Source organism: Pristis pectinata, chromosome 20 (assembly GCF_009764475.1).
Source record: "Pristis pectinata isolate sPriPec2 chromosome 20, sPriPec2.1.pri, whole genome shotgun sequence".
Lineage (NCBI taxonomy): Eukaryota > Metazoa > Chordata > Chondrichthyes > Rhinopristiformes > Pristidae > Pristis > Pristis pectinata.
In genome coordinates this window covers 21,202,890-21,228,426 of record NC_067424.1, presented here as the reverse complement: position 1 = coordinate 21,228,426, position 25,537 = coordinate 21,202,890, and the positions used below count along the sequence as shown (strand labels likewise).

Genomic DNA, 25,537 nt, shown 5'->3' with positions numbered 1-25,537 from the left:
TAGGCCTGACGTTATAAGGCATTTCTTCTCTGAGGTTTGTGAATCTTTGGAAACCTCTACATTGGAGGGCTGTGGAAAATGGAAACTGGGCAAGAAATAAAAGCTGAGGTGAAAGATAATATAGAATTACGAGCAGGAGTTGTCCATCTGGCTCTTTGAACCTGCTCCACCATTCATCAAGATCATGATTGATCTTCTACCTCAGACTTATTACCATGCCCCTGATCTCCTTAATGTATAGAAAGCGATCAGTCCCGGTTTTGAAGGAACTCAATGACTGAGCCTCCACAGCCTCTGGGGTAGAAAATTCCAAAGAGTCACCATCATCTGAGTGAAGAAATTTTTCTTTGTCTTAGTCCTGAACAGCTTACTCCTAAACATCCTCCCTGCATCTAGTTTATCAGACCCTTTAACAATTTTGCAAGCTTCAATGAGGTCTTGTCTCATTCTTCTAAACTCTACAGAATATTGTCCCAGTCTATTTGATCTCTCCTTGTATAGCAAACCCATCACCTCTGCAACTAGTCCAGTGAATTTTAGCTGCACTCTCTCTGAAGCAAGTACATCATTTCTTGCACAAGGTAACCCAGACTGTGAAGTGCAATCTCACCAAAGCTCTATACAATTGCGATAAATTTTTCCTTACTGGTGTAATCCAGTCACCTTGCTGTGAACACCATTTGCTTTCCTAATCATTTGTTGCATGTGCATGTAGATTTTCAGTTACTTGTGTACAAGCACACACATGTCCCAACAAATAGTTAAGGAGGCAAACAGCATTTTGGCCTTTATTGCAAAGAGGATAGAGTTTAAAAATAGGAAGATTTTGTTGTAGTTGCAAAGGATGCCAGTGAGGCCACACCTGAAATACTGTGCAGCTTTGGTCCCCTTTTCAAAAAAAAAGGAGTAGCATTGGAATCCAAAGGAGATTCACCACGCTAATTGCTGGGATGAGAGGGTTGTCCTATCAAGTGAGGTTAGACAGTTTGAGTCTGTATTTCTTAGAGTTTAGAATGAGGTGTGACCTTATTCAAACGTATAAGATCCTAAGGGGACTTGACACGGTAGATACTGAGATATTCTCACTAATGTGAAAATCATGAACCAGGGGACAAAGTTGCAAAATAAGGGGCCAGTCATTTAAAGCTGAGGTGGGTGGAAATTTCTTCTCTGAGATGGTAGTGAATCTCAGGAATTCTTTGTCCCAAAGGATGGTGGAAGTCAGGTAATTGGATATATTGGATGTATTTAAGGTAGCGATAGATAAATCTCTGAAAGACTAAGGAATTGAGGTTTATAGGGAACTGGCACAGAAGAGGAGGAGAGGCCAGTATAGATCAGTCATGATCATATTGAATGTTGCAGCAGGCTTGAGGGGCCGGGTGGCTTTTCTGTTATGCACACCAAAGTGGATTAATTCACATTTTTCCCACATATTACATCTTCTAAGTTCCGATCCATTCATTTAGCTTGTCCATATCCTCCCCTGTACTCAATCCTGCCTACATCTATCTTGTCAGCAAACTTATTAATATGATATTTGGTTCCCTCAGCTTAGTAGTTGATAAGGATTATGAATAGCTAGGGCCCAAGCACCAATTGCAGCAGTATTTCACTGATCACAGCCTTCCAAACTTAGAATGATCTTATCAAATGGCACAACAGACTTGAAAGGGTGTGCGACATACTCCTATGCCTGTTTCCTGTGTTATTATTTGTTAATGTAACTTTTATTATATTGCTTAATATTTTAATCTTGCAATCTTTATATTTCTGTTGGCTTTCTAAAAAGTCCTTGCAGAGTTTATTTTTCCCTATACTTATATATTTGGTTTACTTAAGTTTTGAGAAGGTGCCCCATTATTGGCATTTTTTTTTCAAACTTATTTGGAATATTCAAGGTCTAGATTTTCTTTGTAAAAAAAAAGTACTAGGGTGTATATCTTTGCTTTTCAAGATTTTCTGCAAGTTTACCCCTTATTTCTTTCTCATTTCTTGTACTTTGCTCTTTTCCAGGCTACAGCCTGAGTCTTTAACCTATGTGTGATCCTCAGTCCTAATCTTTTACTACTGTGATGTCTACTACTACTACCACCACCAAGATATCAACATTACTGGCAATTAAAGGTTCTGCAACCAATAGACATACCTTCAAATTTGGTAATTCATGTGAAAATTGTTTTGTTTGCTGAAGAAACTGGCAACATAAATTGAAGGCTCTTTGTCATTTTAAGTACATCTTAGTGATAAGAAAGAAACTCTGCACAAAAATGACAGAAATTTTGTAAATAGTATTGTTGTTGCCATTTATAATGCATGACTATCTAGTACTAATCAATATAGTTCAAAGAATATCCTTCTTTGAACTATATTGATGGCATCTAGTTAGTAATATAATAGACATATTGAGTTATTATGCTGGAAGAGATAAAGCAAGGGTTTTATGGAGAACTGTATGTGCATGAGGCAGCACAATAAAGATTTATGTGAAATAGTGCAACATGGAAAAAGATGCTTGGACAATCCTAGCTTCCAGTCAACTGCAGTGAGAAGAGTGAAATTTTCTGAGAATACATGCTAGTGCCAGTTTGATGTAAGTGTCAGTAATAAGAGCAACCAATAAGAGATATCTCTCTCCTTGTAACATAGTTATGAGAGAATTGTGGTAGGCAATGAAAATCTAAAAATTGCATTTACTGGAAACCTGAAACAAAACAAAAATCAGAAAATCCTGGAAATGCTCAGCAGGCCAGGCTGCATCTGTTGCAAGAGAGAGAAAAAAAAATTCAGATTGAGTCTTTGACCTATAGCGTTAAATGCTGAGTGTTTCCAGCATTTTCAGTTTTTATTTGTTAGACAACATATCACTTGCATTTATGACAATGGTACTGCCCTCCTTGAACACAGCAAACAATATGGCACTGATGAACTAATTTTATTTATTAACTATCTAATTAAGCAAAATGCAAAGCTTAATTTGTGGAAATATGTAAAACTGAGGCTTTCCTATCATGTTTCCTAAAGTGCCTGAGGCAAAATTAATTTATGAAAGGATTACTAATCAAATTCATAGAAAAATGAAAAACTAGAAAAATAGTTAATTCATGTTTAATACATGCGACTTAAACTATACTGATGAGAGAGAGAATGTGGAATGGATTTTCCACTTCAACAGCTAATTAAACATACACCATGATTATTATTAATCTGATTTAATTTGGATTGTTTGTTGGAATTTGGTAGGAAAGATTTTGCCTACTCGGATGCAATTTCAAGCTGTGCGGTGTTTGTATGGTGACGTACCACCCAACTAAAACACAATTTCATTCATAATTGTGGAGTCAAAGTAATATAAAAAAACACTTTGCACAAACCATTCGAAGTGACAATTTGAAAATCCATTTGTTTCTGAAATGTTCTGCAACTGGGTGTATTTCAACACATCGAATTTGAATTTTTATACCTTTTATTTGGCATTTTATACTGGTATATTGGCCAACAGAAATCACAGGATCGAATTTTCACCTTAAAGCCCTTTAAATCGTAATAATGCTCCACGTCCCGCGTCTTATGTGCAGATCTGGACCCGTTCCGATAATTTCTTATAATGCATTACGAAGTGTGTTAACCAAACTGTCACTGCTATTTCTTTCCACTACATTTTAATTGAGGAGACTGGCAAAAGGGGCCACTTGTGTCATTCAGACTGGTTTGAAGTTCCACATCTTTTCCGGGACACATTTTGAATAGCAGAATTTTTATTATTTTCATCGAATATTAACAATGAAAACATTAAACAAACGAAATCCTTGAGCGCGGAAGAAGAGAACATATACGTTTTATCTTTGGCCTTCAAATGTTTATTCTAGTTTTGAATGTTCTGATGAAGCTACAAGGGACTGCAGACGCTGGGTGCCGGACAAAAAATAAACTGCTGGAAGAACTCAGCGGGTCAAGCAGCATCTTTAGAGGCAAAAGGTATGTGTCGACGTTCCGGGTCAAGACTACTGCCTGATGCTACTTGACCCCCCGAGTTCTTCCAGCAGTGTTTTTTTTGTGTCCTGATGTTTTCTTGCAAGCTACTAAATCTCATCGTTGTGGAAGTTTCAAGGATCCAGAGAGGTGTGGCAAATCCCCTACTCCGGTTGTAAAATGTAACTTATTCCTGAAGTTCAGAAACTATTACTTTGGGTTGAAGTTTTTTTGAATTCCACCTGGAAATTCTCACCGCCAGCGGTGCAACACTGAGCGCAATTACAACCTCTGCTTTAAAAGGACAGCCTGACCATCGCAGGGAGCTGCTGCAAGGGTCTTCCTCCTCCTTTAAGTGGTTATGCCCGTGCATTTAACTGTTCAGGCCGGGGACAAATTAACAACCGCTGCTTCGCACAGAGGTAATCTGCAGCCCGCCCATCATCCGAAGCGCTAGCGCCGCACTCGGCATTCGCGCCTCCTCCGCCGAGGCTCAGTGCGAGGCGAGCGGCCGGGCTGCTGCTGCTGCTGCCGCCGCCGGGGAAGCAGGTTCCCTCTCCTCCCCTTCACTACCACCGCCCCCCCCCGTTGCCCGGCAACGACTCGCGCCCGCCCGTCCGCCCGCCGCCGCACGGGGTTTCCCGTTTGCTCGGGTCATGCGCAGGGGCGTGTCCGGCCCTGTGATTGAAAAGAGCTTTCCCCCTCCCCCAACCCACACCCCCTCCCCCCCCTCCCTCCCTCCCTCCCTCCCTCCCACCCAAACCAGCGGCAAGGGTTCGCGTTCCTACCGCTATCTTACGTACTCTTCCTCACACTAAAATCTCCATTAAAGTCCGTCTTTGTTGACGCCGGGCTCCGAGGAAACATCCACCGGGCGCACCATGAAGCGCTCCGACCGAAGGGGACGACATATTAGGCGCTGAACAACGGCAGATCACCGGCGCTCCTGGTGCCATTAATAATTATTGAGGCCCTGAGGAGATTTTTTTTCTTCTTTTCCCTCGCCCCCCCTTCCTTCCTCCCCCTTCCTCTCCCCCGACTTTGCTCGACTCGCGTAACAAGGTAAATGGCGTTTTTAACACGTTGTTGTGCGCGTTTGTTTGCCTTGTAATTTGGAAAGTGAAGCTGTGAGCTTTGTGATGCGCTGCCGCCGGCGAGTGAAACGCACTCAGGTCAGCCGTTAGAGGTCTGTAATTAATATGCGTTGGGGGTCGCTTGTTGTGGGAAGAGTCGCCATCTTGTTCCACTGTAAATTCTCTCCGTCCAACCGAACCTGGCCGCGGCCGGTCCCGCCCCCGCGCCACGGCGATTGGTGGCCGCGGCGAGGGGGCAGGCCCGCTCCTGATTGGAGCCCGGCGCCCGCCGTTGTCGCTGCCGATTGGCCGGATGCCGCCGCCGATCACCGCCTGCCATTGTACGTCCGTTAGCAAGGTAGGTAGTGCTGGATGGAGCACGTTGGGGGGGAGGGGGGGTTGATGCTGAAGGGAGAAATTCTGGAAAATTCCTCCTGGGGGTGGGGGCGGTGTAGGTACTGGAATGGTCTGGGGTGGGGGGAGGGATGCAGATGAATGGGTTTAGGTCAGCTGGGTTATTTTGGTGGCGATATTTATTTGCGGCCTGGACGGGTGCCTGCACCGACTGGAGTTAAATTCAAATGCGCCCGGGAAAATTATTTGCTGCAGTGACGTCAGCCACCTTTTGACCCCCCCCCAGCTTCTACGTCATCGAACAGCTGAGCTTGCCTTGGTGTCAATGCAAATGATAAACAGACGCCAATATCATAGTGTTAGAAGCTGAGGGGTGAAATAGTAAACAAAATGCTGAGCTGGGATCTCGGGCCATGTCAACAATTTAATGTGTGCAATAATGGTCTAGTGTGTATTCGGTACCGTAAGCTATTAAAACTGGAACAACTGAATTATCTGCATATTCTGTACATTTGGCCCTCAAGGTTGCAAAATTAAAACAAGTTTCACAGGAGCGTTGTCAAACACTCTAAACGGGCGAGGTTGAGGATCTTTATGAACCACACAACTGATTTCATTCTGGCCCCCATTTTCCTAGTTTTGCTATGCCAATTGTGCTATTAAACACTTCAGAGTTTACAATTCACTGTACCCTTTTTTATTTCCACTTGGAAGTTTATACAAGATGTAAACATGCATTCTTGTTAATGAAATACCAGCAAAGAATACGTACATAATAATGTAAGCACGTGTTAAGCATCTTGGGTGCCTTACTGAGGATTAAGTTTTTCTATTTTGCATTCTTTTTTCTTTTTACTACCTTAATGTAATTATGTATGACATGATCTGTCTCATTGGCATGGAAAACAAATGCTTTTCACTGTATCTCGGTACATCTGACAATATTAATTAATACCAAATCAATAAATAATTTGTAATGATGAAAATGGGATCTTTTGGAAGAGAAACTTCATGTTATGGCAGATAGTATATAACTAGAAGCTTATAATGGTAAATATAATTGGGCTATTAACTATTATATTTGCAGATTTGTTTTCTTCTTTTGATCTGACTAATATTGTACTTGTTAATATAAATTTTTCAAAACCAGAACAGAATTGCATATGTATGCCCTCTCTTTGTAAAATATTTTGTTAAAGCAAAGATGCTTTAGTTCTACCTTTTTGGATAGTTGGGAGTAAAAGTGTTTTTATTTTCAAATGTGAGTTGAGTGTTACTTCTGGAGAGCACTTTTTATAAAGATGTGTAAAGTTAACATCTCCTGCCAATATTTTCATTGTACCACTGAATTATTATGCATCTCTGATTGCAAACTTTCTTATTTAGTAGAGGCCATTTACTATAAAATGATACAATTTATTTGCCTTTTGTATGTTTTCTTTAGAGTATCTTTTAATGATATTAAAAAATGAGAGGGATTTTTGTACTCTTGCCAGATCACATGCCATGGAACCACTAAAATATTTCCCTCTTTTGTATTATTCTGTCAGCTTCCAACTATTAAAAATGTTAAAATACAGTGGAAATGCTTGTTAGCCTCTTGGCCTGGTGTACTTTATCTGTTGGGGAGAAGGTTGCAGGGAAAGAAGTGTGTTCTATGTAGAACAGAATCAGTGAATTACCCAGTAGTCTTACAATTTGTGCACAATTGTTAAGGGAAAAGAATATGTTAATCCAAGATTTGATCCAGAAAATTATATTTATTGTATCAAATTAAATTGATGAAAAAAGACCCTGAACATGCATAGAGTAGGTAGGTAGGTCAAAATTAATTTTTCATTCCAAAATCAATTATTGTATCAAAAAATTTGAATTAAATGAATGGATTAGAAGCTAGATAGAGATAACATGTTAGCATTTTGCAATTCTTTGACAATTTCTCATTCTTATATTGGTAAATATCTTCCATGACAATAATTGTTGTTGAGTCACTTTAGTTTTTGAAAAAAAGATTTGACCAAATAAATGAAAGTAGTAGTTCAGTACTGCATGCTGAAGTGAAAATATTAAATTACAGCTTTCAGAGCCAAAAATTGTGTTAAAATTGTATACACTTGCACAGGTCTTAGTTAATATACACACACTTTCTGCTTTACAGCCTCCTTAAACAAGTAACTACGTTATTGTATGGACTTGTAGTATCAGTTTTCTTGTCTTAAATATTTAATTTTATTCTGTTCATAAAGTTTCATTTAGTTTTTATCCAATTCATTTGCAATTGCCATCTTCCAGCATGTGAAACCTTCTTGCCTAACGAGGAGGCAGGCAATGTTCATCTCTACGTGAAAAGTAAAGAAACTGCAGATGCCTTTTTGTAAGGTCATTAACCTGAAACATAAACTTTGTTTCTCTCTCCTCACGCTGCCTGATCTGATTATTCCAGCAACTTTTTATTTCAAATATCCATTCTTGTACATGTAAAATATTTATCTTTTACAATTTATGTATTCAGAATATTCTAAATTAGACAAATAGCCAGTCCAGATGAAGGATCTTGACCCTGAATGTCATCTGTCCACTTCCCTCCATAGATGCTGCCTGACCTGCTGAGTTTCTCCAGTGCTTTTTCTGTTGCTCTAGATTCCAGCATCTGCAATCTCGTGTCTCTTGAAAGCATTGGTGCTGCAGTCTGTTTATATGTGTTTTAAATAAAATAAAAATCCATATATTTTGGTTCCCCCAACACTGAGTTTATCGAATTAATAGCTTAAACATATACTTGAGGAGAGTGAAATTTGATCTTAATTCTGTTGCATTTCTTAATCAAAAGTTTTAAGTGCATAATAATTGGTCTCAGTTCCCTGGGTGAACAAGGGAAAGATTAGGATTTTAATTCTTAATTGTAAACCAACAACTTGCTGCTGAGGATGCCAGGTGAAGATTGGACCTGGCTTCTTGTTGTTGAATAGTTTTTTGATGCTCACTGTTGAGGTTTGTAACAAGTAATGGACTTTTAGTTGAGTATTGGCATACTGGCTTTGTAAAATAATCAATGCCTGCAGATGATGGGAAAGTTGGCAAGGTGTGTTAATGTGGTGGTGGCAGTATTTTATGTAGATATATAACGATAGATCCTGCCATCTTCATTTTGTTGTAATTATATTTCTGACATTGTGGGTATAGTTGTGACTTGCCTGCCTCAGACTAGTTTATTGTAAAGAGAGGTGATGAATGTATATGAGTGAAGAGATAATTTTGCAGTTGCCGTTATAAATCAAATGCTGTTGTCAGTTATTCCCTGTTTTTCCAAGGTTGTGTTGCTTTGCAACATTGATGTAACCTTGAAATCCAGGATCTGATTTAAAAAAAATCTGGAATTTGTAACTGTGGAGTACCTTGGAAAAGTTGTTTACTTGCTTGAGGTGTAGGTGGAGATTTTTAAATGGTACATTGTAATGCTTAAACAATCTTTCTGGCACTCTTTTTGATATGTGGATTATTATTCCCTCAAAATTAAAATGGAAGTAATTTTTTTAAAATTGTGTTTCAACTGCCTTAATCCTGTATGTTCTAGCTACTACTTTAAAACATTAGTTAAAATTTGCCTCTTGATTTGCTGTCTGAAAATACTTCAGTGTTTCGCCATATTGATAAAGCCACTACTAGATGCCAAGGATTCCCTAGAACTGATGAGATTTTTATCATTAACTGTCTGTGGATAGGCCGAAACAGAATATTTGCATTGATTTATTCTTATACAAGTTGTCTCCAAGTTTTAGCAGGGTTCCGTTCCTGTGAACTGTTCGTAACCTGAACAGTTTGCAAGTTGGAAATGGAGGTGCAAACTGAATTCCCACAAGCAGAAGATGCCTGTAGCCTCGCTGCAGCTGGCAAATCTATCCTGCGTGTCTCCCGAATGTTCGTGCATATGTACAGGCTGTACATAAGTCTGGCATTCATAAGCTGGGAAGGACCTGTAGTGACATGGAACCTATACAGCTTGTTGTGGCCATGGCTCCCAAGGAACTGATGGGATTGCTCCTGTTTTTCCCCCTCTTATTTCCCTGTACAACTGCAATTTTTCCCAACTTGCCTTTGATCCTTTTTCCCATTAGTGTACACCTAAGGAGTAACTCACAATATCCAATTTACTTATCAGCATGTGGTTGCAATGTGGGAGGAAATTGGACCACTTGGAGGAAATACACTTGGCCACAGGGAGAACATGTAAACTCCACACAGATAGCACATGGAATCAGGATCAAACCTGAATTTCTGGAGCTGTGAAGTAGCATCCTAGCTGTTTGTGCCACAGTTGCTGAACCAAACACTAAAATCATACTAATAATGCCACTTCATCATCAGAAATACCTGCAATACTCTTTTAAAAATAAGGTGTGGCACAGTAGTGTAGCAGTTAGTGCTGCTGTTTCATAGCTCTGGCAACCTGGCTTTCATCGTGACCCTAGATGCTGTATGTGTGGAGTTTGCATTGCTGTTCCTGTGACCATGTGGGTTTCCTCCTGCATCTCAAAGGTATAGGTTAAATGGCTACTGTAAATTGGCTCTACAATAGGTGGGTGGCAAAAGAACTGGTTGAGTTAATGGGTACATTGCAGGGAGGTAGCTGGGGTTTTGGCAGTGCTCTGAGTGCTGGCATTGACTCAATGGGCCGAATAGTGTCCTGTGTTGGAAGGAAATATGAGAAACTGTAAACTTTATAAAAATGTTATTTTGTTTACATTGGCAGCAGAAATGTATGGAGCTCAAAAATGAAAGCAGATACCACTCTATTTTACTGTTTTAGTTTGCTGTTTTTATTTAATACTTCTTTGTTATTCCTATGAGCGATGGTTTTAAAAAAAACTTGTTGAAATCTAATTGTAACTTTAAACTTACCACAAACGTCGTACTTAAAAATAAAGTTGAATAGTAATTATATCCAGATTGTTTTGATGCAAATTTTGTACATTGATACCAAAATACAGCATTGGTTAAGGCACATCTGCTTGATTATATGAGTGAATGAGAGGTTTATTTAATCTATGCTTCCCTAAAGTTGTTGACTGTTACTTTGGCATAATAAGTTTCTACCAATATTTTTTTCACAGATTACATTTGATAAAGAAGGGTGACTAATGAAGTATAATTCTCTGTCCCTGTAAATTTACAGGTCATGCTTTTTGCATTCATAATTTTTTAACTATTGGGATGGCTTAAAAAGAATCTACTCCAGTCTTCAAAATCTAAAGAGGGCAAACTAGCAAAAAATATGGTGAATATAAAACAATAAGACATAGGAGCAGAATTAGGTCATTCGGCCCATAGAGTTTGCTCCACCATTCGATCATGGCTGATTTATTATTCCCTCTCATTCCCGTTCTCCTGCCTTCTCACCATAACCTTTAAAACTTTACTAGTGGAGAACCTATCAACCTCCGCTTTAAATATACCCAATGACTTGGCCTCCACAGCCGTCTGCGGCAATAAATTCCAGAGATTCACTACCCTCTGGCTAAAGAAATTCCTCCTCATCTCCGTTCTAAAGGGATGTCCTTTTATTCTGAGGCTGTGCCCTCTGGTCCTAAACTCTCCTGCTACTGGAAACATCCTCTCCACATCCACTCTATCCAGGCCTTTAAACAGTTAAGCATACTGTTTGTTTGCACTTCCAGCCACCCAGCTTTTGCACTTAGTCTAGGGAGTTTAGAATTTAGCAATAACCTCATTGCAGATTAGCTGGATTTATCCACTTCGCATGCCTTCCATAGTTGTCAATCTGGATAAGCTGTCCATGGGAAAACTTGAATGAGTCAATTTAGTCAGACTGGATTGACTGTATGCACTTGCCATAACTGTGAAATATAATTAGTTTATACAGTCATTATCTAATTTCCTTTTGCATTTTGAATAAAATCAAAAGGCACTTCTGTGTTGATTGCATGCCATTTGTCACAGAGCTCGGTTCTCTTCCCTTTGACATTATATATTGAACTAACAATGGAGGCATGGCCACAGTGAAACCTTGCAAATATTTATAATGTTGAATGAGCAACAATTGAGCCTCCATTTATGTCTAAAGATTACATATAATTTAGCTAGTTCCCACTAGAATTTCTGTGTCATTTGATCCTCGTATTCTTCTTTGTCTAATTCTGTTAGCATCACCCTCTAATTCTTCATCCTCACACTGTCTTGATTTCCCTTTAATGCATTTTTATTATTTGCCTTAATCTTTCCCCGATTTCTTGGTGACAACATTCATGGCCTTAAGTTTATTAGATTTTGAAGCAAAACTTTTCCACACAAGGATGAGCAAATTAAAGGACATCCAGCAACCATCCTTACCCAGTCAGTGTGCTTTTCTGAAAAGAATAGGCTTGCAGTTCTGTAATTGTTTTTTTAACCACCATCTTAAAATAAAAGTGAAACTGTTTGTTGTGTTTAGGGATTGCAGCTTTATCATTCATGCATTTGTACTTCCAGATCACTTTGCTTACTTATCCCATTTAGTTTCTTAATTTTCTTCCAAATAACATGACCCAAGTTTTATTACAGAAATGCAATACCTTGCATTTAACTAAATTTAAAATTGATTTTTCAGTTATCCCCATTCTAAAGTTTATTAATATCCCCTTGTAATTTGTTGTGACCCTCTTCTAATCATTAACCCTCCCAACTAGGTGTTGCCCACAAATGTAATTAGTCAAGTTGGAAAACTTGGTTGTTTCCTATCCATTTGCTGGTTTGGATCCCTGATTTTCAATTAGAATGGATTTAAAACTATGGAATGAGGAAATATGAAATGGAAAATGGTACACAGAGGTTTTCTGGAGAGTTGATCTCCTTCTGTACCAGTTGATGTAGCATGAAGAGGCCTATTAGTTCATGGAAAAAGCAGTAAAATAAACACGTTCTAGTCTCAAAAGGAAAATTTAAAAGCAAGTGAAGCTGGTAACAGAAATCCAATCTGTACAATGCACGAGGGGTTGAATTATTGTCTATAAAAAAGATGATTATATTTGTGAATGGCCTGTGCTGAAATTAAGAAGAAGAAATATTCTTTGTGAAAGTTCGTAGGTCAGGTGAAAGATTGTATGCCTATGGAAAAAAAAAATGCTGACGAGGAAATAGGATAGTAAAAGTTTCCACTGCCACTCTCACCTTCTCAGTATTCCCAGTATTTAAAGAGGAATTATGAGGAGTAGGATGCTGGAATGAAGAAAGGTGATGAAGAATACACTCTTTAACAAGATTTTTCCTGAATTCAGAGGGAAACCTTTTTGTACAGGCAAAATAGCCAGTACATTTTATTGCAAGCCAATCAGTACTGGAAAAACATGATTCCCAATAACCAATTTATTAACTATATTATTTGAAGTGCATTTATAATCATATATTTTGGGTGAATCATCAGTTTTGATTTGAGATAATGGGGAATGGTGAACTTGCAGAGGAATGCACTTTATATTCTTTTGGAGGTGTACCACACTTTGGAAATTGTAGGCCACTGGGCTTGACAGTAAGTCCATGAGATAATATTAAAGTATTTCTAGAAAATCCTTTGATTTTAGATCTGTCTGCCTTAAGGTTGATCAAGATGAGATGCTTCCTTTTCGCAAATAGTCATCCAAAATGGAAAATCTCTGAGCATGTATTCTGTATTACCAGATTACTAGTCAGTAAAGTGTGCTAGTGATAGTTATGGTCTGGACTTCTTTGTCTTTCACATCATTATGTCATGTTATCTGTTATAAGAGAAAATGAAAATCCTTTCAATGGTATGAAAAGGGAAATATTCTGTCATCTACCTGACGACTGGTTTTTAACAATATAACAATGGCCTGCTTTAAAAGACACTAGATGCGTGCATTTGTTGTTCAAATTATAAGTCAAAGTTCTGAAGTTATATGGAATCGAATCTGAGGCATTGAGTCTCCAACGCTGCCTGGCACTTCAGTTTAATTTTATGCATTTTTTTGTCAAATTTATCATTGTAGTCAATAGAATAGTGGAGGTGAAATGTACAATGTTGATGTAAACCAGAGTACAGTCAATAGTTATTATATTCTTATCCTTTCAAACCTAGTTTCTGGTTGGGTACAGATGTTATGCTTTTTCCTTTTAGAAGGAATATAAAGGGGAAATCTCTAGTGAAAATTTCTGTCCTCACACAGCCTATATTATTGCTTCACAGATTGCCAGTAGATGATGCGAAAACCACGGAGAAAGATGAGAAATAACTGTGGAGGCCGTCGTTCCCCATCTCCCTATGGACTTAAATGTTCTCCAAGCAGAGAAACATTGACGTATGCTCAAGCACAACGAATGGTTGAGGTAGACATTGATGGCAGACTGCACAGAATTAGCATATTTGATACCTTAAAGATTATCACTGAAGATGACTTGACTGCTCAAGAAATTACAGAATGTAACAGTAATAAAGAAAACAGTGAACAACCTCTCTTTCCTTCAAAGTCAAAAAGAACAGTTTGCAAAGACAAAAGGAAAGAGTCGGCCTCAAAGCATTCAGCTGGGGCATCTGCTGAATTACCTCAACCTTCATTTAGAGTTATTGATTACAAGCCCCCTGATGCCCCTCCCCTACCATCGGCATATTACAGATATATTGAAAAATCAGTGGAAGAACTGGATGGTGAGGTTGAGTATGATATGGATGAGGAGGATTATGCATGGCTAGAAATGATCAATGAAAAGCGTAAGAGTGATGTACTTGGCATAGTATCGCAAGAGATATTTGAGTGCCTCATGGACAAACTGGAAAAGGAATCCTACTTTGAAAGCCGGAATAAAGGTGATCCCCAGTCTCTAATTGATGAAGATGCAGTTTGTTGCATTTGTATGGATGGCGAATGTCAGAATAGCAATGTGATCTTATTTTGTGATATCTGCAATCTTGCTGTACATCAGGAGTGTTACGGGGTACCATATATTCCAGAGGGACAATGGCTTTGCCGCTGCTGTCTGCAGTCTCCTTCTAGGCCTGTTGATTGCGCTTTGTGTCCAAATAATGGTGGTGCGTTTAAACAGACAGACGATGGCCGATGGGCTCATGTAGTCTGTGCTCTATGGATACCAGAAGTTTGCTTTGCTAATACGGTGTTCCTGGAGCCAATAGACAGCATTGAGAACATTCCTTCTGCTAGGTGGAAGTTAGTATGTTATATTTGCAAACAAAAAGGTGCTGGTGCATCTATTCAGTGTCACAAGGCTAATTGCTATACAGCATTCCATGTGACCTGTGCTCAGCGGACTGGTTTATACATGAAGATGGAACCGGTACGAGAAACTAGTGCCAATGGGACAACTTTCAGCGTCCGAAAAACTGCGTATTGTGATGTTCACTCCCCGCCGGGGTCAGTGAAAAAGATTCTTGCATTGGACGATAATGAGGCCGAGGAAGACGGAGAGGACAAAGTAGAAGACGTTGAGGATGGAGAGAGTCCAAAGAAAGTGTCACCTAAAAAGACCAAAGCTAAATCTAAACAGAAAACTAAAAAAATTAAAAATCTTCTTGAGGAGCGACGTGCAGCAGTACCAGTGGTGACTGTGCCACAGATACCTACTCACAGGTGAGGTTTTTTAAAGTTGGCTACAACATTGTTTTGCCCAAGCTTAATATACAATGTCATATCAGAGACATTATGATGTATCTTTATTTGTTTTGTATGGCGTTTAGGAACTATCTTTAGCTGTAGAGATGCAACTTATTTTATGGATATTGGACTTGTCTAGGAGATATCAGGGCGCTCTTAATGCAGAAACTTTTAGTTGGGTTTGTGCAATGAACAGAGTTTTGTTTTGACTTTCTGTCCTCTTAAAATCCCATAATGTTTTTTAAACCGTTTCATTTCTCATTTTTGTTTTCTCTTTGTCAATTTGACGTCATGTTTGTCAAGAATATGGAAGTCAATTGCTAGATTTCCCTGAATGGTCATATTTGATCATATCAATTCCTGATCATATTTGAGTCATAATTGGAGGTGTGAAGGCAAGATCTTCCCTGCAAATGGATAGGATAAGCAAAGTCATTCTGGACTGTAGCTGGCTCAAGTAATGTGATATTGAGACGGGCTGCTCTGCTCACTAGATAGAGAGTGGTATATAGCAGCATAACTTGTAATTGGGGAGTGGGTGGGGGTTGGTGGAACTGAAAATCAGATGACTTTTTTTAAAGGATGATACTCTTCCTGTAAGTTTTTGTGAATACATCTTTCACAAATGTTTGAAATATGGGCTGAATAATCCGCGCAGTCCACTCCAGGTTGAATTCTGACCAGTTACTTTAAGGAAATTTCAGTGAAGTTTGCAACTATGAAAGTGATTTGAAGAGCATAAGTTTCAATGGCCATTGAACATTTTCAAAGATATTGAACAATACTTTTGCACCAAATAAACAGGAGAACCCCCATCTCCATCAGGTTTAATGAAATGATAGTTATTTTATTATATTTTATTAACACAAGTTGGATTATGTGGAACATCTGGCTTGGATCTTGCCCTTCCAAACTTTTACGGTGCTTTAAGTGTATTTTAAACCATATGATGCTGTAAAGTGTATGATGAGAGTAATTTAAGAATAGCACACACACACTGCAAATTTCATTTCCTCATTCCCAAGTAACAGTTGGAAACAATCCATTAATGATGTTGGCAATTCCTCCTCTGCTGACGCATAGAATTTCCTTTTAAATATTTCAGTAGTCATACTTTCGTATGTTGAAAATCTGCTGTCCCACTGAGATTCTGTCAAAAGCATAAAAGTAAAATAGTGCAGATTCTGGAAATCTTGAAATGAAGTGAAAAATGGTGGAAATACTCAGCAGTCATGTAGCATCTCTTACAAAGGTAACTGAATTGATATTTCAAGTCATTATTCTTTCATCAGGCATGGTAGTGTAGCGGTTAATGTAATGCTATTACAGCGGCAATGACCCAAGTTCAATTCCAACCGCTGTCTGTAAGGAGTTTGCTTGTTCTCCCCGTGCTTGCATGGGTTTCCTCTGGGTGCTGCGGTTTCCTCCCACATTCCAAAGATGTACAGGTTAGGAAGTCGTGGCATGCTATGTTGGCACTGGAAGTGTGGTGACACTTGCAGGCTGCCCCAGAACACTCTATGCAAAAGATGCATTTCACTGTGTGTTTCAATGTACATGTGACTAATAAAGATATCAGAGAGATCGTCAACCAGAATTAGCAAGATTGAGACTGTAAGAGCTGGTGGAGTTAATGCAACAAAAATCAGCACTCGCATTTTGAGTAATGCCAATGTGAAACTGATGTTTTGATCTTACTTTGTTCTGTATACTAACTTCACAGCTGCTTTGTTATTTTCTTCTTGATCTGCCTTCTCTTCCCCTCCATTTATAGTTTTGACTGTCTTTGGAGCTGAGCTTTGAAATAAGTGCTATTAATCTACATAATTTCTGCCCCACAAAGTTTCTGTGTGGCAGCACTGGTTTTAAATAAACAGCCACTTACGTTAAGTACTTGGAAGTGAGTCAATACCTCGTGCCATAGTCCTTCTAATCTGTACAATTTTGTCTATGTGTCATGGATTTTAATTTCATCTATGTGTCATGGATGCCCATATTTGCTAAACAGCTGGAGCATTGACATACATAGAATCATTTCTGACTGCACAGCATCAAATTGCCTATGTATTTGGGGTATTTCTTAATCAGCTTTTGGTTTCTTTCTTCCTTGAGCCAAATTTCTTTTTTTGTTCCCAGACCTAAGTTCTGGGGTTCAGCTATTTATGATTTACATTAGGGAGCAGATCATACTATATTTATGTTTGCTGCTTGAGCAAATCTTGGTGGAAAAACTGTTTGCAAGGAGGATGCAAATGGTTTGCAATGTGGAAAATAGGTTACGTAAACGGGCACGAGATGGAAGATGGAGTATTATGAGAACATTTTGAGATTATTTACTTTGATAAGAATGAATGAACAGAATACTTTTCAAATAGAGCAGTTCACAAATGTTCAAAGAAATGACATTCTCCTTGCATGAATCACAGGATCTATGCAAATACAGTAAACAAATATGAAGACAAATTGCATGCTGCCCAATATAGCAAAGGGTGGAGTATAGAAGTAAGGAAATCTTGCTATAATTACTCAAGTTTATGTTCAGTTTTGATCTTTGGAATGAAGAATTCATTTCAGGAATAAGATGTGGTCAAAAATTGAGTAGAACAGACCCATGTTTTCTGGAATTTAGAGGAAAGAAATATAATCTTGAAATGTACAAGATTCTGTAAAGACTTGAGAAGGTAAATGCTGAGAGGTTGTTTTCATTGGTCAAAGTCTAAAACTAGGGCATGTAGTCTAAGGATAAGGAGTTGGACATGTAGTTCTGTCATAATCTAATTGAATGGTTGAGCAAGGTAAAGGTTTTGTTATCTATTTCATAAGCTTTATGCATAATCTTAACAATTTTTATTAATGGAATACTGTGTCTCAGGGCATGGGGTGGAAAAGGAGAAAGATGTACAAAGAAAGGTTGGACAGGTTATTCTATGTGAGGGTTTCTCTTTGATCACTTCCTTTACTCATTCACATTTGCAGACCAAAGTTAATACAATTTGTTGGCAGATGATTGTTCAGTTTGTGAGGGTTTGTTTTTCATGTTAGAACAGTAGGTATGATACTGCAAATATATATGAATGCCTCAGTAGCTGTAATATTACATTCTCTTGGTAGTATGGCAGTCTTGGTGCATCATGTTTTCACAGAATTGTAATGTGGTAACAGTATTGAAGATGCTATTCAGCCCATCAAGTCTGTACTGGCAATCCAGTCAGTCCCGCTGCTCTACCAGATCTCCATAGCCCTAAAAATTCCTTTTTTTGCAAATACTTAGCCAGATCTCTTCTGAATGCTACAATTGAACCTGCCTCTATTACTACCACTGACAGTGATGCCTGACTCTAACCACTCGTTGTGGCTGGAGGTTTGTAAGGAAACCCTGCATGTCATTTTTGGTTCCTTTGCCAATTGCCTTAATTGTTTGTCTCCTAGTTCTTGATCCCTCTGCCAGTGAGAACAGTTTCTTTCTATATGTTCTGTCTATAGTCTTCGTGATTTTAACCACCTCTATTCCAAGGAGAACAATCCAATTTCTTTAGTCTATTTACAGAACTAAAGTTGCCTCATGCCTGGAATCATTTTGGTTAATCTCTTCTGCATCTTCTCCAAAATCTTCAAATCTTTGCTGAAATGTGGAACCCAGAATTGGACACAGAACTGCAGCTGTGGCTGAACCACTGTTTTACAGAAGTTCATCATGATTTTACCACTCTTGAACTTTATGCCTTTGTTTATAAATCCCAGGATATTGTATCTTTTCAGCCACTTTCTCAACCTGTCCTTCCACTTCCATAAAATTATACATATATGATCCCACACTCTCTCTTGTTCACTTTTTCAATTTATGCTCTTTGGTTTATAATGCTTATTATTCTAACAAAAATATAATCTCTTGCTCTCTCCTGCTTTCGCTGCTAAAACCCTTTTTATTTCATGGTCTTCAGTCTTGATGACTAGCCTATTACATGGCTGTCATATACCTCTTTAGAAGTTTATATATGCCACATCACCTGCCTTTCTCTCATCAGCCCTCTTGGTTATTCTAACTTGATTAAGTTTTTTAAAAATTAGATACAGTTTGCATTTGATATATCCATAAATGCTTGTTCTAATCATTCCACATTTCTTCAAGTAACTGCTAATCCCATTGAAATTGGCTTTTCAAATGATTATTTTAATCTTGGAGTGGGCTGTGTCTTTTTCCATGGCTGTTCAAAACTGCATGATATTTCGAAACAGAAAATGCTGGGAACTCAGGTCAGAACTGGTGAGAAGAGAAACAGACATGATGTTTCAATCGAAGACCCTTCGTTACCCTTATGATATTATGATCACTTTTCCCTAGATGTTCCCTGATTGGATCTTGCTCCACTTGGCTTAGTTGACTTCCCAGGAAGAAAGGTCTAGCACTGGTGCTGTTCTCATTGGATCAGAAACACTGATCAAGAAAATTCCTTGGAACATTATAAACTGATCTGCTACCCTGTCTGTATTTGGGTAGTTGCAGTTTCCCATTATTAGTTTTATGACTTTTGTGCATCTGTACACTTTCCTTGTAGGTTTGCTCCACAATAGTTGTCTTACTAATCAGCAGTGTATAGAATAGTCGGGGTAGTGTAATGGCACATCCATTGTTTCTTCTAGATAGTTAAATAAGTTGTGTTCTTGATCATTCCAGGACATCCTTTCTCTTCAGCACTATAATATTCTGAATGCTGCCACTTCCTTCCCTTCCCTATCTTTCCTGAACACCTTGTGTTCAGGAATATTCAGAACCCATTCCTGCCCTTCATCTAGCCAGATCTCTGTTAATATCACAACATTGTAATCCACAAGTTTAATTTCACCTGTATCTCACTAACCTGGTGTAATATGCTTCTTGAGTTTACAGTGCATGTATATAAAGTTATCTTAAACCTTTTTCTGTCTAAACTTATTTCTTGTTCTGGTGGTATATTTCTTGTCCTATCCTGTGCTTTTTAATTATCAGGCCTCCACCAAATTAATTAAAACTACCTCTCAGGTCAGTAGTGAACCTTGTGAGCACATTACTTCCATCTCTTGAGGTGCAATTTGCCCTGTCCTGGTCCCACCTCCCTCAGAGCTTGTCCTATTACCTCAGAAGACTAAAGACCCCACTCCTGCAGCATCCCGACAGCCATGCAGTTATCTGTGCTATCCTTCTATTTCTATATGTCCTGGCATGTGGCAAGCAGAAGGTGCAAAGAAGAAGGAAGTGGCTGAACTTTCATCTTGTGTGATGATTTTGGTGAACTTGTGCTGTACCACTCCAAGGTTATTTTTTTTTATGATTGCAGATTTGTTCACATAACAATACCTCTTTGCATGCTTTTAACCTCCAGCACCACCTGAATGTTGAAAGGCAGCCTTGGTGATTTCCAATAGTGACAAAAGTAATGCATGCAAAGATGGGACCTTTATAAAGTCACAGCTTAAGTAACAGTTGTGTATATCACTGCTTTCTTCCTCGATACAGAATTGAATATTTGTGGATTATGATTGCAGTTTGGAATTCCAAGAGTTTCTGTTCCAAAGAGCTTTTGATTTGTCTCATAATCTAGTCCTTTTTGCGACCTTCCCAGCTGTCTGTGTGCAGTTTTAAATTCTTTTCTCAGTTGTGTGGTCTGAAAAATTTCTAGAGAAGGGGAGGGAGGTGAAGGGAATTGGGGAGATTAGAATTTCTTGTCTTTAGTTGTATTATCCTGCAAGTTTTTAGTTAGTGGTGTTCCTTGCTTCTAGGTTGGTTGCAATATTTCATAGACTAAGTGAGGTACAATGTGCAAACCACATCCTGTCTTCTGTGAGGTATGTTTTGGCAGTGTGACATACAGATCTGCTTAGTTATTTAAACAAGCAGCATTCTTGGGATTGAAGGAAGTGTGTTGTTTCTTTTGATGGGTGAATGAAATTCCACTCCATTGCTGGCACTTTTTTTTTCATTGCCAAATGTGGCTAACTTAAAATATTTATTATTTATTTTATAATCTAATTATCTATCATTCCAGTCACAGATTAGGAAGCAAGAGAGCAGTAATTCTGCAGCCAGTCGGGGATAATATTTTGGCATATTTTTCATGCAACTTACCTTTTAAAATAAAATAGTCAAGTGTTTCTTTGGTCCTTGCTTTCAACTGCCTCCTCCCATGTCGAGCACATTGTATTCATATGTGAGAAGTATATGGATATTATTGTATAATCTTCCAGTGTTTTTATATGAAGTTTTACTTCCACTATTTCAACAAGAAGAGGTTGGAATTGCAAGAGTTTACAAATGAAGGATCTATTTTCAAACGTAGTTATTTAGAATTTTGTTCATTTTTAGGAATCCCATGCATTTAACGAACATTCAAGAAAAATAACATCAAAGAGTGTTCTTATTAGGATAAACCTGCAAGAGAAGTGTAAAATAAAATGAATTTTGTACAACTGGAAAAAAATGTCATGCTTTTTAGATGGGTGATAAAATGATTGATCAGTCGTGTTTTACAAATGCATGTGAAAAGCAACTGAAAAAGAATCAAAATAAAGAAAATTTCTCTGTAGCCTGGATCATCATATCTATGCTGATATTTTCAAACATTCAAAATAAATTTAATATAGAATAGTAAATATTGCATTAAATTTCCACCTTCACCTAAGCTTTGAATGAGAATTTTTTATTTGACTGCATTCAAACCAGCTTGCCATGTATTGTACAAATGTGTGTGACTTCTAAAAACATTTTCATGTCCAAGATTATTTGTTGAAATTATTTTTAAGAATTTAGTGCAAAATTCTTATTCTCATTGCTCGAGCTGCACTGTATTATGGATGGAAGTGCTGTGACAAGTATACTTAGCGTAAAGTCATGTACAGAGTACCCGCGTGTTATGGCAGTTCTAGTAAAAGAAAATCGTCCTTATGGAATTCACAAATCGTTACCAAAAAAATTTGAGGCATGGAATAAAAATTCACTCTCATGGAATTTGTGTTTTTTTTAAAAAAAAGCATACACACAAAATGTGTGCTTGTAACAGTTATCAAACAAACCCCATTATCTGTAAATATCGCAGCCACTGGTTCACGATGGGGGTGGGGAGGCACTTAAGACATTTGCTTTAGAAACTGACAAGGCAATCTCTTCTATTTGATACTTTCTTGTTAATTAAAACAACAATTTGAATTCCCTGTGAATTGTTCAAGCTGCTTGAATATTTGTTATGGTTGCATCTTTTTAGCTTTCATGCAAATATAGATAGAGTCTTTTAATAAGAACTAAAATTTTAATGTCATTTATGGAAGTTGTTTTCAAGGGACTTTAGTCTGCTGAAATAAATGTGTGCTTGTGACAATGTGAACTCCAGTTCATGTGTTTTAATCCAGTATCAGTCAGCTGACTGCAATTTTTTACTGTATAAATCTAGTTTTAGGAGCTGTTGTGTTTTGATTTGCCAGTCTAGATAAATCTCATGTTTCAATAACACCATTTCAATTAGCTGGTTTGTAGCCATCTGATCAGGAATTTGGATTTTTCTCATCTTCCTAGTTTTTATTTTTGACTTCCTACATTTTCCCCATAGATCTTGCCAAGGGAGTAGGATGTATTTTGCAGAATAAAATAAATTTCCATTTATTAAATTGAAACAATCCAGTTGATTTCCTGGCTGGAGATTACTGCACAGGTGGGTTGCCATGTGTGCAACTCTTTGACCAGGGGAACAGCTGCTGTGTTTTAACATAATGAGATATATAGAAGTATATATTGAAATATAAACTTTGCAAGTATCCAGTTTCAGAACTTCCTTGTGTGAAAACTGCGCAGCGGTGGTGTCATTACTGTTGAAACAAAAACATCCTGTAGGAACACATCTGTACTTATAACATTGGTTCAATGGAAAATGGAGGTTTGCGTTATGGAAAAGTGTGACACGGATGGTTTTCTAGGAATGCAATGCGCACCCCCCACTGGTCCCCCCCCCCCCCCCCCCCCCCCGTCTCCATAAAGTGGAGGGTCACCTGTGCTGTTAATACTTCTCTGATGTGGGATGATTGTACTTTTTTCATTGCTTAAGTTCAGTCCAGTTTGGTTAAACTTTAGCTCATAATGAGATCTGATTAGCATCTTTGGAAGTGAGACTTCGCAAATGGAGTATTAATTCATAATTATTAGTGCAAATAATTATTGATTCAGTCTCCATAAATAATTGGGATATTGGTCATATGCTGCAGAAATACAAAGACATGTTGAAGCCAGTGTAACTTCTCACAGTGAATTGTTCGTGCCAAGTAACATCAGGAATTCAAACAAATTGATGTTTTGGATGATTTTGTGTTTAGGGGAGGGATTCCAGAAGTTTTGGGCTAATTTCTGGTCTGATTTGGAGCTTTGGAAAGGAGAATAAGATCTTTAGGGGCAGTCCTTTGGTTTGTTGTGCAGGGAGGTGGGTGAGAATTCAGGAGAGCCAGAGATTGGGTTTGATGTAATAAAGAAAGGCTTTGGAGAGTGGAGGGTCTGTTACTGTGAGGAGGACGGTCTGAAAGCCTCGAAAGAGAATTGCAGAAAAATGGTTGAATTACTCTTGGTCTCCATTTGAAGTTATTGTACCTAGTGTGTAGGTGAGAATAAGTGGAGAATTGATGGTAATGTAGTAAGAATAAAATGGGATTGGTGTAAGTGGGTGCTTGATGGTCTGGCCTGTTTCTCTGTCACCTGATTCTATGACAAAGAGGTTGAAGGAGGGAACCCCAGGATATAGTCCCATGGCAGCTGAGAATTTTAAATTGAAGGATTCCTTAACCAGGATCACTGCAAACCGATGAGCATAGATAATTGCTTAACATAATTTGTTGCATGTACAGTAAGCAGAACAGGTGATGGGGGGAAAAAAGCATCCTCCCAGAAAGAGGGACTTCAGGTCTGCAAGACTTGGCATATGTTGGAAAACTTTGAAAATTGCGTTTCCACAAGGTAGTGAAGTGTAGTTTATACCTTCCTCAACCCATCGAGCTTTTGGAACAACTGATATCTTTAAAGAATCCATTATTGATGGTTTTCTTTTAAATTAACTCATTGAATTTTTTTTAATATATTAATAAATGCACAATGTTTGATTTTCCCCAACCATATTTTGGATATTTAGAAATTTGTTACAAAGAGGAGGGGGGAAACTGATAGGCACTTTTCCCCCCAGAAGCATTTTTAAGTCATTCAATTAAATTACTTTCCTTTGACTAAATTGACATCAGATATTGGATCCAGGGCAACATTTTGGTCATGGAAAGGTATTGTATATTTAACAGCTAACCTCTTGTCATAATATGGGGCTATAGTGAAATACTAAGCCAAGAAATGAGATAAAGGTTGATGTGAAAGTTATTCTGACAAGGCAGGAGCTCAACAGTTCTGCTAGTGATATACACTGAGTGGGTGCAGCAGCAGGATAACAATTTATGTTGGAGAGAGCCATCTGCCAAAATAATAGTAATAAGACACGAGCAGAAATGGGCCATTTGGCCCATTGGTTCCATTCCACTATTTGACCATGGCTGATCTGTTTTTTCCCTCTCAACCCCATTCTCCTGCCTTGTCCCCGTAAACTTTGATACCCTTACTAATCAAGGACCTATCAGCCTCTATTTTAAATATACCCAATGACTCCACAGCTGTTTGTGGCAATGAATTCCACAGATTCACCACCCTCTAGCTAAAGAAAATTCATCCTCCTCTCTGTTCTACAGGGACATCCTTTTATTCTGATGCTGTGCCCTCTCGTCCTGAGCTCTTCCACTACTGGAAACATCCTCTCCATGTCCACTCTATCCAGGCCTTTCAATATTTGGTAGGTTTCAATAAGGTCCTCCTCATCCTTCTAAACTCCAGCAAGTACAGGCCCAGTCTTACGAGCCCCAGGTTGCTACTTGGTGAGTATCCCTTTAAGGCACCTGAATGGTGAATGCCCTTGCTTCCAGCAGTTACTGACTCTTCTGCTGTGCAATCAAAAGAAGGTTTCACCGCAGCTCTCAGTGGAGGTGTCGAGTTTCTTTCCATTTATGAACTAGTAATTAGCTTCTAGCTTCAGGCTGTGGCACGGACTGCTGGGGGGCTTGCTCTCTCGGGAGGAGAGACATGAGAGTTGGTAGCACTGACTGCCAGCCTCTGTATCTATGGGTGAAGCCCATTAGTTGTGCGACTGTCACTTTGCAATCCATACATGGATTTTTGGAGCAATCGGTGGCGTGCACTTAGTTGCTAACCTGTACCGGGAATCAGGTATTTCTGTGGGTAGCCATGTATCGAGTGCCCTCTGTGTGGCAGATATTTCAGAACAAAGCAATAGAGATCTTCAGCGATTTTGGCGTTGTATTGATTCCAACGTGGAACTTGTGAAATTCGTAAACTCCTCTCTACGTTCTAGCATGGTTTTCAGAAGCCTTTGCTCATTGTTTTGCTTCGTGACTTGCTGAACTGAACTGGTTTGCCATCATAAAACTTAAAGAACTGTTCCTAGACTTGGCGGTTTGGGA

General features: G+C 38.6%; 2 protein-coding genes across 3 annotated transcripts in view; both read left to right on the top strand.

The window, feature by feature from the left end:
* LOC127581063 (mitogen-activated protein kinase 13-like) overlaps positions 1-2,492 on the top strand; it is a 29,895-nt gene extending 27,403 nt beyond the window's left edge. The window contains exon 10 of the mRNA XM_052035127.1: positions 2,017-2,492. Within this exon, the coding sequence (XP_051891087.1) occupies positions 2,017-2,036 (20 nt within the window). The 3' untranslated portion in view covers positions 2,037-2,492. The remainder of the gene's footprint in view (positions 1-2,016) is intronic.
* The window catches only part of LOC127581061 (bromodomain and PHD finger-containing protein 3-like), a 57,179-nt gene continuing 33,724 nt past the window's right edge, over positions 2,083-25,537 (top strand). Inside the window, exons 1-2 of one of the 2 annotated variants that reach the window (XM_052035124.1) lie at positions 2,083-2,160; positions 13,597-14,992. In XM_052035124.1, the coding sequence (XP_051891084.1) occupies positions 13,608-14,992 (1,385 nt within the window). In that variant the 5' untranslated portion in view covers positions 2,083-2,160; positions 13,597-13,607. Of the gene's footprint in view, positions 2,161-4,728; positions 5,035-13,596; positions 14,993-25,537 lie in introns of those variants that run through there. The other variant, XM_052035123.1, reaches the window with a different exon arrangement.